Source organism: Mastigoproctus giganteus, chromosome 8 (assembly GCF_048544385.1).
Source record: "Mastigoproctus giganteus isolate SK-2022 chromosome 8, ASM4854438v1, whole genome shotgun sequence".
Taxonomy (NCBI): Eukaryota; Metazoa; Arthropoda; class Arachnida; order Uropygi; family Thelyphonidae; genus Mastigoproctus; species Mastigoproctus giganteus.
Window position 1 is genome coordinate 44,764,962 of NC_143582.1, and position 15,288 is coordinate 44,780,249.

The window sequence follows — 15,288 nt, forward strand, 5'->3', positions numbered from 1 at the left end:
ATTTCTTCGGAAATAAATTGATATTAATAATAATAATAATAATTATTATTATTATTATTATATAACTATGCAGTTTAAATCCTGCAGGCAAAAACACAAATAAAGACAGGATAGTTTTCTTAACTTCTTATAGTTAGGAACTATTTTTTGAAGGCAAGCATTAACCAAGTCTGCAAATGCTGATTTATAAGGGCTAAGCAATTTTTGTTTGGAAAATAAAGATTTTATATATTTGATGACAATCTTTACACAAGTATACTTCTGTAACTAATGGAAACTGACAAGTGAAAAGGATGAAATTGATGAATTTGTTTAGTAATCTTTGTATTGTTGGAAATTAAAATAATTATTTATGTTTGTGTTGTATTATGTAAATTTTGATAATTGTAATATTTTCCTGCCCTTCTCATTAGTAGACAGCTTTCAATAATGAACACTACTATGTGCACCATTTGTGTCCATTATTTGGAAGGTTCAGGGTGTTATATATTGTCTAATAATGATTATAATAAAGTATCATTTATTTTCATTGTTTTAAAATTTTATTTTGAAAATAAGCTTTTTATTTATTTGTTTTTTATATTGTAGGTTGGAAAACTCTACAAAAAGACTATATAAAGATGCAAAAAAGTATGAAGAACTAATTTTGTGTAAGTTGTGTTCTTATCAGTTCATAAAATTTGTAGACTGAAGAAAATGTTGTACTAGCTTTGATTCTCATTTTCAGTTTTTAAATTATGCATACTTAATTGATTTACATATTACAAGAAAGATTCACATATTAATAGTGGTGATGCTAAAAAGCAAGCTTATAAAGCATACGGCAAAAAAAAACTACCTCCCTCATCTCTTGTCTATTCCTTCTGATAGTTTATTCAGTCTATCCACTTCCACAACAACAGATGGAAAATTGTTCTGACAATTAAACACCTGCTGGTTAATAGTAGTAGTAGTAGTAGTAGTAGTGGCATGTGATGCAAGAAAGCAAATGTATGAGCTTATGGAGCATCAGCCAAAAAAAAAAAAAAAAAAAAATCACACCATTCCCTCCAAATGCCTGTCCAGTTCCTCCTTAAATTTATTCAACCTATCAATTTACACGACAGATGGAAATTTGTTCCAGCAATTAACCACCCGCTGGCTAAAGGCAAATTTCCGCACATCTATTCTACATCTGTCTTTTCTTAATTTTAATTTATGCCCCCTTAGATTTGTAATCTGAACAAGTGGAAGGATCCCATCAGAATTCAGCGTGCTCAACCCATTCAAGGCCTTAATACCTCAATCAGATCACCGTGCAGGTGCCTAGTCTCCAGCCACTGCAATTTGCAGAACTTAAGCCTCACTTGGTAAGAGGATCCCTTCATTCCCCTCACCAATCTTGTTGCCCTTCTCTGTACATGCTCAAGTAAATCTACATCCTTCCTAAAATGAGGCCTCCAGACCTGTATGCAGTACTCAAGCCGTGGCCTGACCATTGCCTTATACAGAGGAATAATCACCTCCTTTTCCCTGCTAGCAAAATTCCTATATATCATTGACAAAACCCCATGACCTGCCCTGGCAGCCTGGCTGCATTGCTCAGAAAACTTCATATCTACCTGCACAATTACTCCCAGGTCTTTTTCATTTTCTACCACCTTAAGTGTAGTACCACACAGTTGGTACGTTTCTCTGGGGTTACTTCTACCCATATGTAGTACTTTGCATTTGTCAAGGTTAAACTTCAGTTGCCACTTCTTAGCCCATATGCCCAAATTATCTAGATCCTGTTGCAGTAGCACACTGCCATTACTGTCATTAACAACCCTGCCAACCTCTGTATCATCTGCAAACTTTGACATTAAGCCTGATATACCTTCATCAATATCATTGATAAATATACAAAACAACAGTGGACCTGACACCGAACCCTGTGGGACTCCACTAATAACATTAGTCCAAGAAGAGCAGCACCCATTGATTACCGCCCTCTGTCTTCTAGCACTTAACCATCCTTTTATCCATTGTAGCAACTTACCCTTAATACCATTCTGCTCCAATTTGTACAATAGTCTTCCATGCGCAACAGTGTCAAAAGCTTTCCTGAAATCCAAATATATGATATCAAAATTATTTTTTGCATCCAGTTCCTTTGTAACCACATCATAATATCCTATCAAATTTGTCAGACAAGACTTTCCCTTAACAAACCCATGCTGTGTCTGAATTATTGCTGCAGTCTTGTCTAGATGATCCTGCAATGCATCTTTAACCAGCGACTCCATTATTTTACCCGGAACAGAAGTTAAACTAACTGGTCTGTAATTACTCGTGTCACCCTTCGATCCCCCCTTTGTGAATTGGGGATACATTTGCACATCTCCAGTCCGTGGGAACCTCCCCTGAGTCCAAGGATGCTCTCATAATTATGGCTAAGGGTTTGCTTAGTTGTTTGCCACCTCCTTTAATATAACTGGATAGATCCCATCCACCCCAGGTGCTTTTCTTACGTTTAACTTCAACAATTTCTCTTCCACTTTGCTCTCAGTTATTACAAAATCATTAAGTATCTTGCTACAATTTGATAACCTTCTGCCATTTTCAAACCTTAATAATTCCTCACGTGTGAATGTAGATGCAAAATACTCATTCAGTTTGTTTGCTATCTGAGCAGGATCATCAACAGTCGAACCATCGATGTCAAGTGGACCAATCAGATTCATCCCCTTCCTTTTAGAGTTTATATAAGTAAAGAAATCCTTGCTGTTTTTCTTAGCATCTTTTGCCAAGGATTTCTCGTAATCTGCCTTGGCCTGCCGAACCTCCTTTGTGACCTGATTACAGATTAACTTATATCTGCCATAGGCTTCTGAGTAATGGTAAACCTTTGCACATCTATCATACAAACATCCTTCCTCGATTTAAATTGATGTCCCCCCTCATGTCGAAGGAAAAATTCCCCTCGTGCAAGAGGAAAAATGCCATCAGCATTGAGCTTATTCGATCCATTCAAAGCCTTAAATACCTTAACCAGATCACCTTGCAGGTTCCTAGTCTCCAAATGTTTTAGTTTAGATTTTAAGTCTTCCTTGTTAAGACCACCCTTTTGTTCCCTTCACCAATCTCATTGGCCTTCCCTGCACCTGTTCCAGCAGGTATACATCCTTCCTAAAATGAAGCCTATAGCTCTGTATGCAGTACTCAGTATGTGACAATGATTGTCTTGTACAATAGGGTAATCACATCCTTATTCCTGCTAGCAAAGTTCCTGTATATCATTGACAAGACCTCATGGCAGTGTAGACAGGCTCTGGTAGCCTGTCTACACTGCTCAGAAAACTTCATATCTAACTGCACAATTGTCCCTAAGTCTTTTTCATTCTCGACTATCCTGAGTGTAGTACCGCACAATTGGTACTTTACTCTGGAGTTAATGCTACTCATATGGAGTATCTTGCCTCTGTCGGTGTTAAACTTCAACTGCCATTTCTGAGCCCATCTACCTAACTTTTCTAGATCTTGTTTCACTAGCTTACCTCAATTACATTAACCACCCTGCCAACCTTTGTACCATCAAGCCTGATATACCTTCAACAATATCATTAAAAAATATAGACAACAATAATGGATCCAGTACTGAACCTTGGGGGACTTTGTTAACAACATTAGTCCACAAAGAGCAGTGTCCATTAATAGCCACTCTCTTTCTTCTCATACTCAGCCATACCTTTATCCATAGCAGTAAATTGCCCTTTCTGCCACACTGCTCCAGTTTGTACAGCAGTCTTTTATGTATAACACATCAGAAGCTTGCCAAGAAATCCAAGTATATGATATCAAAATTATTTTTTGCCTCTGTTCCTTTGTTACTGTATCATGGTATCTAATCAGATTAGTTAGACAAGATCACTCCTTAACAAATTCATATTCTGACTGCAGTATATACAGTGGTCAGCTGTGAATATTTTAACAATGGGCTCACAGTTTTGCCTACCTTTTGATGACGTCACGCTGTAGGCTTCCGCCAGAGGCACTTCCGACGTTCATACTACTAGTCTGCGCGGAACACTCACTAGTAGTGAGATTAGAGCAAGTGACGCATTTTTCGCGACCGGTATGATATCTTGAGTCAGCCTGGTCATCATGCCTCCCCCTTTACGATAATACCTGGATGTAATAGTCTCTCGAGTTCTAAGTTTTTAGAATTTTTGAGTTATATGACGTCACAATCGTACTTCCTGGAGTAAGTATGATTGCAACAATACAAGTATTTGTCATATGACTGCAACAAACAATACAAATATTTGTCAACAATTTATTTTTTCATCTCGCATTTTTGTAGCATTCCATTGTTAGTTTCCCCGAACAGGTACAAGATCGGTATTTCAATCGACGCTGTTTTCTAGATATTGAGATACGCTGCTACATCTCTTACTTTAATTATCATAAATCCATTGTATCTTGCCTTCCAGAAATTATGAAAATTTGCAAATGATCAATAAAATATTTACAATAAAAAAGCTCTTTTATTTTGTAATTAATATACAAATCAAAATAACTAAAAGAAGTGCGAAGGATTCACATAAAACTATCTACCACTTTTTTATTGGTCTCTCTCTTTTTTTTTTTTTTAACAACTAGGGAAATATAATGGATACTTTTTTTTTTTTCATGATAAAATTTTAATACTGTGAATAAAAAATAACACGAAATATTTCCCATATCACAAAATAACAAAAATTATCACAAGACATTCTACAATATGAAAAGAAATATTAACATAAAAAACACTCTTTTAGAAAAGGTACACAAAAATCACAGATTACATGAAAAAAATTATTATACAAATATTCAAGAAAAATTTATTCTGAAAATTGCCATATGCAATTTACTTCTTTATATTTGTTGTCCATCTTCTGCTTTGCTCAATAGCTGAGCGATGATTTGACATAACGACCTTGATCAAATTGAAGCAATGGTTTTCCATTTAGATGTATATGGTCTTCATAATCTGCAATGTGTTCAGTTGTCACAATATTATTCATTTATGCTGAAATCTCGCTCAGCTTCGGCACTGCTAATCGCAATGGTTTCAAAGATATTTCTGGCTTTCTTAATTGAAGAGGGAATTTCACTCGATTTTAAAGATAAACTGTCTTCGACAAAATCTCTAAAATCATTAAATTTTTATTTCATATTTTATCAGAAAACTTAAATTCCTATTCGTTTTTCACCATCTTGCCACAGACGAAAGTTGTTTCATATTCCACAATTCCAGGTAGCATATGCTTAAAATTTCTTTCAATTCTATCAATTTAATTTTTTAAATGTGTTCTTACTTTCAATTCCTCCAAATTCTTTCAACTTCAACATTTAGCTTCATAATTTCCTTCAGAATTTTTTAAATTAGCGATAGCATTGATAGTTAGAATAATTAATTTATCTGCTTTTGCTATAGTGGTGCTGCGACTTTGTAAAGCTTCTGAAAGGTAAGAGAGCTCCTGCAGGATGTTGATCATTAGTGCTAAATCGTTAAGAAATTCCAGATTGAAAAGTCAGTTTAATAATCCAGAATATTGAACTTTCTGATTCAAAGTGTTTGCACAAAGCAGGATAATCCCTCCAATCCTCAATTGCTGTCCGCAAGCTAGAAGCTGCCCATCGTGGCCCGAACGAATCCTGGAAAATATGTTCCATTTTCTTGTTATTATTATAATTAGATTAATTAAGTAAGTAAAACTCCAGCTCAGTGATTGACAAGTGCTACTCACTGCTTTCCCCCCCTCACTGTCCTCCTATATTGATATGCCTAGGGTGTTTTTCCCCCCACTTGACAATGTTTTTAAATCGGGAACTCGTTTACCGATTTTAACACAGCTGGATGGGGGGGGGCCGGAAACACCCTTCCTCAGCTAAGACAACCCTCCCCAACGACACAAATCAATCAGAAAGTAATCGCCTTCACCGAATCACAAAATTCGATCGTACAATCAATCTGTTCCACAACGCACACTGCACGGAAACAAGTGTTACCCAAATAAATAATAGGGTTTAGTCTTTAAGTATTATTATTAAGATTATTTAAAGTATATTAAGATTATTATAATACTTAAAATTATAATTTGTAAGATTTTTTGCAAATTTTAATTTGTGTTTTTGATATAATTAAATTGTGATTGCTGTCAGTAATGTGGTGTTTGTGAAATAATTGTATTCTGTCATGATTTTAGCATTAAAAAATAAATATTTCCTTTTGTTTTCTCATATTGCCTTCTGCAAGCTGCCTATTGTGGCCCGAACACACGACCGTTATACAATCCTTAATTTGCGCTATAATGCATACAGTTTTTTTTTATTATTATTATTATGCCATTATATTTTGGAACATTTTCTTCACAGTGAAAGCCTCATTTCATCTGCCAACATTTCATCTTTGGAAAGTTTGCCTCATTCCCCCCCCTCACCCCTCGACTTCATTACTGTCACTAGTTCTTTGAATACTGTGCAAAATATCAGAATCACTCGGATATTCAGCTACTGTGACCATGTAAACATAGATAGGAGAAAGTTACTAAAACGCCTGGATCACTCACTTCTCCGAAAAACATATGACTTCTTGTTGGAGTAAACGGGAAACCACAACACAGGTTGGCCAGTTGCTATTAACCATGTCGGGAATCTTCTTAATCCTCTGACTGGCTATGGGAAGCATATTGACAAGCGTGACTTCTCGGAATGTGGTTCCATGGTTTTATGGCCACCAGTAATGTTGTGGAATAGTAATCCCTTTCACCCTTAATTCACGCTTTCTAATTACCTAAATGCCAGAAATTATTTTAGATGTTTCCATAAAAACCGAGGAAAATTTTAAAAAAATTCACTATGAAGAAGTTTGTTAAACAGGAGTTCAGTGTAATTAACTCAAAAATGAAGCAATTTAAAAATATAAATGGTCGATTGGGTGATTAAAATGCTGAGGATGGATTCCCACTGTCCTCACCGTAGTTTCAGCTCTGGATACTCAATAATTAAATTCAGGATTTCATTTGTAAAATAAATAATCATTTCAACAATGGGCTCGCAAATTTTCAAAAAAAAATAACAATGGGCTCTCGCGAGCCCACTATAGCTTACCACTGAGTATATATGCATTCCTGTCTAGAAGGTCCTGCATTACTTATTTAACAAGAGACTCCATTATTTTTCCTGGAACAGAAGTTAGGCTAACAGGTTTGTAATTACTCGTGTCACCTTTTGAGCCTCCCTTGTGAATTTGAGAATAAATTTGCACGTTTCCAGTCTATAAGGACCTCTCCTGAATCCAAAGGTGCTCTCATAATTATGGCTAAGGTTTGCTTACTTTCTTTGTTGTCTCCCTTAATATAATTGTATGGATCTCATCCATAGTGGGTGCCTTTTTTATGTTTAGATTCAACAATTTCTCATCCAATTTCATCTCTGTTATCACAGAATTGTTTAGCTGCTCATTAAAGTTAGATAAACTTCTGATATCCCCTTCCCTAAAGAATCTCTCATGTCAACTTAGATGTAAAATACCTATTCAGTTTTTCATTAACTGTTTCATTTTTCATTAACTGTTTTTCATCAACAGTTAAGCCATCAATGTGAAATGGACCAATGTGATACAATTCCTTCCTTCTACTGTTAATATAAGTAAAGAAGTCTTTCCTGCTTTTCTTTGCCAGAAACTTCTCATAATATGCCTTACATTAACTAACTTCCTTTATGACTTGGTTTCAGACTAGTTTTTATCTACATTAGGCTCTGTATTACCTGATAGTTTGCTTCCCATGCATTTTTCCTCTCTACTACAAGTCTTATTATTTCATGTGACATTCATTTAGGTCTGAGCCTTGAACAGTATTTCTTAGTTTGTATGAAACACTTAGTAGCTTCTACTGTAACATCCCTGAATACTTCCCATTTAGAATTTCTGTCGGTAACATCAGTTAGTTCCAATGCATAGAATTTAAAAACTGTTTGAGATCACTGTATTTCACTCCCTTACAAAAGCAAAATCCCTTTTCTTTAGTGAACTGTGATCACTGCCATCTAATGGGTCTTTTACTTGCAGATTCTTAATGCATGAAGAATCACTGCTAATAATTAGGTCAAGAGTAATCCTTTTTAATGTCAATATTTATAATAATCTTGTAATTCCTGTCAATATTTGTAATAATCTTGTAATATTACAAGAATTCAGTCACACATTTCAAGAAAGAAAATATCAGCTTATTGCATAGAGTATAATTTTCCAGGGTTCCTCAGGATATAACTTTGAAGGCCAGAATGAATTACTCTGGTTTATTGGGTGTATTAGTCATACAATTCCAGAATGTGTGGATTTTTTTGTCATGACCCTCTGAACAAATATTTTATCTAGATCGTTGTATGGAAATTTTCCATTTATGGGTATCTTGTCTTGGGCATTTGAGTTTGAATACATAATATGAAGAATTTTTTGCTTGCAATTTAGCCACTACGATCACATGAATTTTGATATGATATTTGAAATAGATTTAACTTTGTATACACTTTCTTTATGGATTTAAAATTTTATGCATCAATTTTGAAATAGTCATGTAATTCAGTTTGCCAAAACTGATGACATCTTTTTTTTTTTTTTTTTTTTTCAGTACGTAATCCTTAATAGTGGTCACGTGCAATAAATGAAGGTACTCACTATGCTACACAACCAAAAGATTGTGCAGAGTGTGATAAAAGAGTCTATATGCAGATGGAATGAGCTTTATGGCACAAAGTAGTTTCCTGGTTTAGCATTAGCATTAGTAGAGGCATATGATACAAGAAAGCAAGCTTATGCAGCATCAGCCAAAAAAAAAAAAAAAAAACAACCCTTCCACTTCACCCCTCATTTCGTTCGAAATACCTGTCCAGCTAAGCCTTAAATTTATTTAGGCTATCAACTTCCACAAAAAGGGATGGAAGTCTGTTCCACCAACCAACCATCCGCTGGCCAAAGGCAAATTTCCGCACATCTATCCTACATCTGTCTTTCCTCAATTTGAATTTATGCCCTCTCACGTGATTATTCTGAGCAAGAGGCAGTATCCCACCTGCATTGAGCATGCTCAATCCATTCAAGGCTTTGTACACCTCTATCAGATTACCTCGCCGGTGCCTAGTCTCCAGACACTGTAATTTGCAAAACTTAAGCCTTTCTTCATAAGAGCAACCCTTCGTTCCGTTCACTAACCTTGTTGCCCTTCTCTGTACTCGTTCCAGCAGCTCTACATCCTTCTTGAAATGAGGCCTCCAGACCTGTATACAGTACTCAAGGTGCGGCCTGACCATTGCCTCATACAAGGGAATAATCGCCTCCCTATCCCTGCTAGAAAAATTCCTGTATATCATTGATAAGACACCATGAGCTACACTTGCAGCCCGTATACACTGCTCAGAGAACTTCATATCTGCCTGCACAATTACTCCCAGGTCCTTTTCATTCTCTACCACTGTCAGTGTAGTACCACAGAGTTGATACGTTGCTCTGGGGTTGCTGTTTACCATATGTAGTACTTTACATTTGTCAATGTTAAACTTCATTTGCCACCTCTCAGCCCATCTGCTCAACCTTTCCAGATCCTGTTGCAGCAGCAGCATAGTGTCAGTAGCGTCCTTAACAACCCTGCCAACCTTTATATCATCTGCAAACTTGGACATTAAGCTTCATATACCATCATCAATATTATTTATAAATACAGAAAACAACAATGGACCCAACACTGAACCCTGAGAGACTCTGCTAATAACATTAGTCCATGATGAGCAGTGTCCATTAATTACCACTCTCTGTCTTCTGCCATTCAACCATCCCTTTATCCATAGCAACAATTTACCACCAATGCCACACTGCTCCAATTTGTGCAGCAGTCTTCCATGTGCAACAGTATCAAAAGCCTTTCTAAGATCCAAATATATAATATCAAAGTTATTCCCTCCATCCAATTCTTTTATGACTACATCATAGTATCCAATCAAATTGGTCAGGCAAGACCTTCCCTTAACAAAACCATGCTGTGTCTGAGCTATAACTGAATTCTTGTCAAGATGATCCAGCAGTGCTTCCATTAATTTTCCTGGAACAGAAGTTAAACTCACAGGTCTATAATTACTTGTGTCGCCCTTTGATCCTCCTTTGTGAATTGAAGTTACATTTGCACATCTCCAGTCTGTGGGTATCTCTCCTGAGGCCAAGGAAACTATCATAATTATGGATAATGGATTGCTTACTTCCATTGCTGCCTCCTTTAATATAACTGGATAGATCCCATCCACCCCAGGTGCCTTATTTGTATTTATCTTCAACAATTTCTCCTCCACTTTACTCTGAATTATTACAAGATCATCTAGCTCACTGCCAGTGTTTACTTCATCTATGGCATTCCCCTTCCTGAATAATTCCGCATGTGTGAATGTAGTTGCAAAATATTGATTTAGTTTGTTAGCTACCTGAGCAGGATCATGAACAGTTGAACCATTGATATCAAGTGGACCAATCTGATTCATCCCCTTCCTTCTAGAGTTTACATAAGTAAAGAACTCTTTGCTGTTTTTCTTCGCATCCCTTTCCAAGGATTTCTCGTAATCTGCCTTCGCCTGCCTAACCTCCTTTGTAACTTGGTTACAGATCAACTTGTATCTATCATAGGCTTCTGTGTCATGTGTTAATTTGTAAGTATCCCATGCATTTTTCTTCTCTGCCATATGCCTCATTAGTTCATCTGACATCCATTTTGGCCTAAACCTTGAACAATATTTCTTAGTTGGTATGTAAAGCCTAGTAGTTTCCAAGATAAGTTCTTTGAATGCTTCCCATTTTGAGTTTGCTGTTGGTAACATCATCAGTTGGTCCCACTGTATAGAATTTAAATACTGTCTCGGACCATCGTAGTCACCTTTACAAAAGCAATAACTCTTCCCTTTACCCCTGATGGTAGTTACCTCCTTGAGTAAATCCCACTTCAGCACACTGTGATCACTGCCAGCTAGTGGTTCCTGTATCTGCAGATTCTTAATTCATGAAGAATCACTACTGATAATCAAATCAAGAGTATTGCTCCCTCTAATTGCCTCCCGAACATGCTGATTTAGAAAACAGTCATCCAATAAATCCACAAAAGCCTTGCTAGTGTGTGAGTGACCAATCCACAAATTCCAGTCAATATCTGGGAAATTAAAATCCCCCATTATAAGACTCTCTGATTTACTGGCCCACTCTATTTCCCTGTACAGTTTCTTATTATACTCGTCAGAGTCATTAGGCCTATAGCACACTCCTACTTTCAATTTTGATCTCCCAATGCTTATGTCACACCAAACTGACTCGACACTGCACTGTCCAGCGATTTCGACTGGCTTCACTTCCTTGGATTTTATGTGTTTCTTAACTAATAGCATAACCCTTCCTCCCTTCCTATCCTGTCTATCCTTTCTGTAGACGTTGTCCCCAAATTCCAGTTCTGCATTACTTATATCTGTATGACACCACGTCTCTGATATCCCAACAATATCTGCCTTTGATGCTTTGAGCAATACCTCAAATTCATCAAATTTATTTACCAAACTCCTAGCATTGGTGTACACGCAAGTATACATGCACATATTTTTATTCTTAGCTACCCTAACACAACCCATGTGTTTACTTGTACCCCAATGACTCCCAGGAGTCTCTGAAATATCCTGTATCTTATGTTCCAAGCTGCTGCTCATTCCAATGGAAGCAGTGCAAGAATCACTTTCACCTCTGCCAGTGGCTACTATTAATCTATTAATCCTTGTATCCCCCCTAATCTAGCAGTTTTCCGACCCACCTAACATTGCCTCGATAGCATCAGCAAACATTCTTATACCCTTACTATTTAAGTGTATCCCATCCCTCTAGAAGCAGTCTCTCCTGTTAACAAGTACAGACCAGGCTGAAAAAATTCTACCCCTTGAGCCATGCACAATCTTTCCAGGGCCGAATTGATTGACAGGGCTCTCATCATATAAGTTTCATCATATAAGCTGTTTTTTCCAACAGCTTCCCAGTCACTCTACAAAAAACATCTTTCCATTTAGTGATAATGCTTTGAAGGAAATATTTATAGATATGTACATTTGAAAAATTGACATTATAACTGCATTATGTATTTCAGGCTTTATTGCATGAGGTTGCATTTGGTCCATGAGTTTGTCTTAGACATTCTCTCAGATATGCCAGCTATACAAACTGTACTTGCTACCTGGAAGTCTAAAACACTGATGGAACTGATATTCAGGTGACACTCAAGTCAAGTGGACCCAATTTCAGTGAAGTCCGGACGGTCTGTGGCAGCCCAATCCTCTGCTTGCACCTTCACGATGGTGGGACTGTTAGTCATCCTTGGTATAACCTCCATGCACAAGTACATGGTAGGTGACCACCCAGGTGTGAACCAACGTATGCAGGGGTCGAGGTGTGGTGCCCACACCACATGGAGGAATGCCACCCCTCTATGTTACCAGGCAGTACTAAGTGGTAGTTGACTGTCATCAACAGGTACAATACCACCACTTTGCTTATGGAAGGCTTGAAATGGTGAAACCCATATTTAGTCTCTAGAGCTAAGTTATGGTCAACCCTTCCCTATCTCTTCCATCATGCAGTATGATTGATGACTTTTGAGGTTATGATGAACATTGTGGCGAGATCCAATATTCCTTACATTTTGAGGGTACAGCTCTAAAACGGTGTTCACAGGTCGGCCACTAGTTAGTACACCTGACCGAACCTATTGGTAACTCTCTAGGAGGCTTCCGGATCAGCTAGTGTATAATCTTGCTACCTCCACTCTGCCAGATAGTGACTGGAGGGAGTCCGAGTAGTGTGTATGCAGGGAGCATTGTCGAGGCCACATTTTGTCAAGGATCTGGGTATATTCTTACCATGTGTACGCCATATCCAAAAATTTCATTACTTCATACAGCATGTCCCATCCACTTTTTCTTACTATTGAATACACCATGAATTGTCAAACTAATAGAGCAAGCTTTTCTGCGAAAAGATCTAAACCTCCCAAGCACTTCCTAATTCATTTCACAAATATACGTGATCTCAATTCTAATCTCAACGATGTCCATTTCCACTTGCAGTCTGCCAAAGCCCATGTACTTTTTTCTGACAAAATCTCAGTTATCGGTTGATTGAACTACTGTTCATCTGTTGCCCAAACTATTCGCTGTATGATTTCTTCCGCCTTAAAGGTGGTACTTGTGCATATATCCGTTCTGATATTCCCTGTCAGCGACTTGGCAATTTGGAATCTCCTCTCTTTGATCTTCCCTGACTTAAAATCTCTCTACCTCATTGTGTCAAATTCATCTGTTGTCTCTACTGTTCTCCCAACTCCACTAATCACTTGGAGCTCTTTGACTTCCTCTCTTTGCAACTTGACTTTCTCCAGTCCAACTTTTCTAACAGTGAGGTAATTTTCCTTGGTGATTTTAATGTTCACAACTCGAGCTGGTTTCCGTTTTCTAGTCACACCGATCCAACTGGTCAAGATGCTGAGGCTTTTGCAATTACTGATGACCTTGCACAGATTGTTCATTTACCTACAAGAATACCGGACAATCTAATCATACAGCCAATATGCTTGATCTTTTTCTCACAAACAACCCTTCTAAGTACACGGTTGAAGTTAGAGGTTCTTTAGGCACTTCAGATCACAACTTGGTGATTGTCTCTTCTCCAATGGAACCTTTATCTCATGGCTATTCCGAGCCTCGTGTTGTTAGCATTACAAGAATGCAAAATGGGATGACCTGCGAGACTTCTTTTCCTTGGTCGGATTACTGTTTCAAAACTTCTGACATCAACGTTTGCTCAGATCATGTCAGTGAAATTATTCTTGCAGGAATGGAATCCTTTATCCCAAACTCAACTTGAAAATCTCGTCCTTTATCTAAACCTTGTTTTCCAATAAATGTGCTAAGGCTGTTCAAGAGAAGAATGCTGATCTTCTCTTGGATTGTTTCTAATTCTCCAGTTTCATTTTCTGCCTACACCAAAGCTCGCAACAATTGTAAAGCAGTTATTAATCAATCCGAACTAAAGTTTGAACAGGCTAAGAGTAGAGAACTTGCTTCTTACCCTAATGGTAGCCGAGCATTCTGGTCTCTTGCCAAAGCTATTGGCTGCAACTTTTGCCCAGCTCTGCTCCCACCTCTGTCCAAACCAGATGGTTCTGTTGTCACTTCAGCCAAGGATAAAGCTGACCTGCTAGCATCCCATTTTTCTTCTAGCTCATGTATTAATGATCTTGGTAAAACAACTCCCACCATTCCCAACACGCTCCATTCAATGCCCCCCTGTGGTCTTCCGTGAAAGGGATGTCAGAAGGATTTTGACGAATCTTGATGCTTAGAAAGCTCCAGGTCTCGATGGTATTTCTCCACTTGTTCTCAAAAACTGTGCTCCTGAACTTACTCCTATTCTTTGCCGCCTTTTTTCACTTTCTTATTCCAAAGGTGTTTTTCCTTCTGCTTGGAAATTTGCTCATATCCAGCCAGTTCCTAAAAAGGTGACAAATCCCTCCCATCCAATTATTGTCCCATTGCAATTACTTCTACTCTTTCTAAAGTAATGGAGAAATCAATTAACCGCCAACTCTTAAACTACCTAGAAACCTTCCGTCCGATCAACAATCGCCAGTATGGATTCCGTCAATGTCGATCCACTGGTGTTATTTTGGCTTATGTTACCCATTTATGGACTAATTCAATGGAAAAGTTAAGTGAAACACAAGTAGCTGCTCTTGACATCTCAAAGGCTTTCGATCGTGTTTGGCATAAAGGTCTTCTAAACAAGCTTCCATCTTATGGTTTGCCAACTGTTTTTAGTTATTGGTTATACAGTTTTCTCTCTGATTGCTCACTGAGGGTGATGGTAGATGGTTCTCTGTCTTCTAACTTCTCCACTAATGTCCCCAAAGGTTCAGTTCTTTCCCCCTCTCTTTTCCTCTTGTATATTAATGACCTTCTTCCATTGACTGGAAATCCTATCCATAGTTTTGCCGATGATAGCACATTGCATTCCACTTTCCATTTCAAGAAGCCTTGCCCTGCTCAATCAGCTTGAACTTCTCGAAAATCTGCTACCAATTCCTTAAATGCAGATCTTCAGGTAATTCTCCAGTGGGGCAAAGACAACTTAGTTGATTTCAACCCTTCTAAAACCCAGTCTTCTCTTATATCTCGCAAAAAGGATTCTTCTGCTCCTATGCTTATGTTTAGTGACAC

At 37.6% G+C, this 15,288-nt stretch overlaps 1 protein-coding gene across 2 annotated transcripts in view; it reads left to right on the forward strand.

Annotated features, from left to right (window-relative positions):
- Positions 1-15,288, forward strand: part of LOC150081500 (bridging integrator 3-like) — a 193,406-nt gene that overhangs the window by 79,541 nt on the left and 98,577 nt on the right. For both annotated transcript variants that reach the window (XM_090379337.1, XM_090379338.1), the window contains exon 5: positions 589-650. In XM_090379337.1, coding sequence (XP_090235463.1) covers positions 589-650 — 62 coding nt within the window. The remainder of the gene's footprint in view (positions 1-588; positions 651-15,288) is intronic.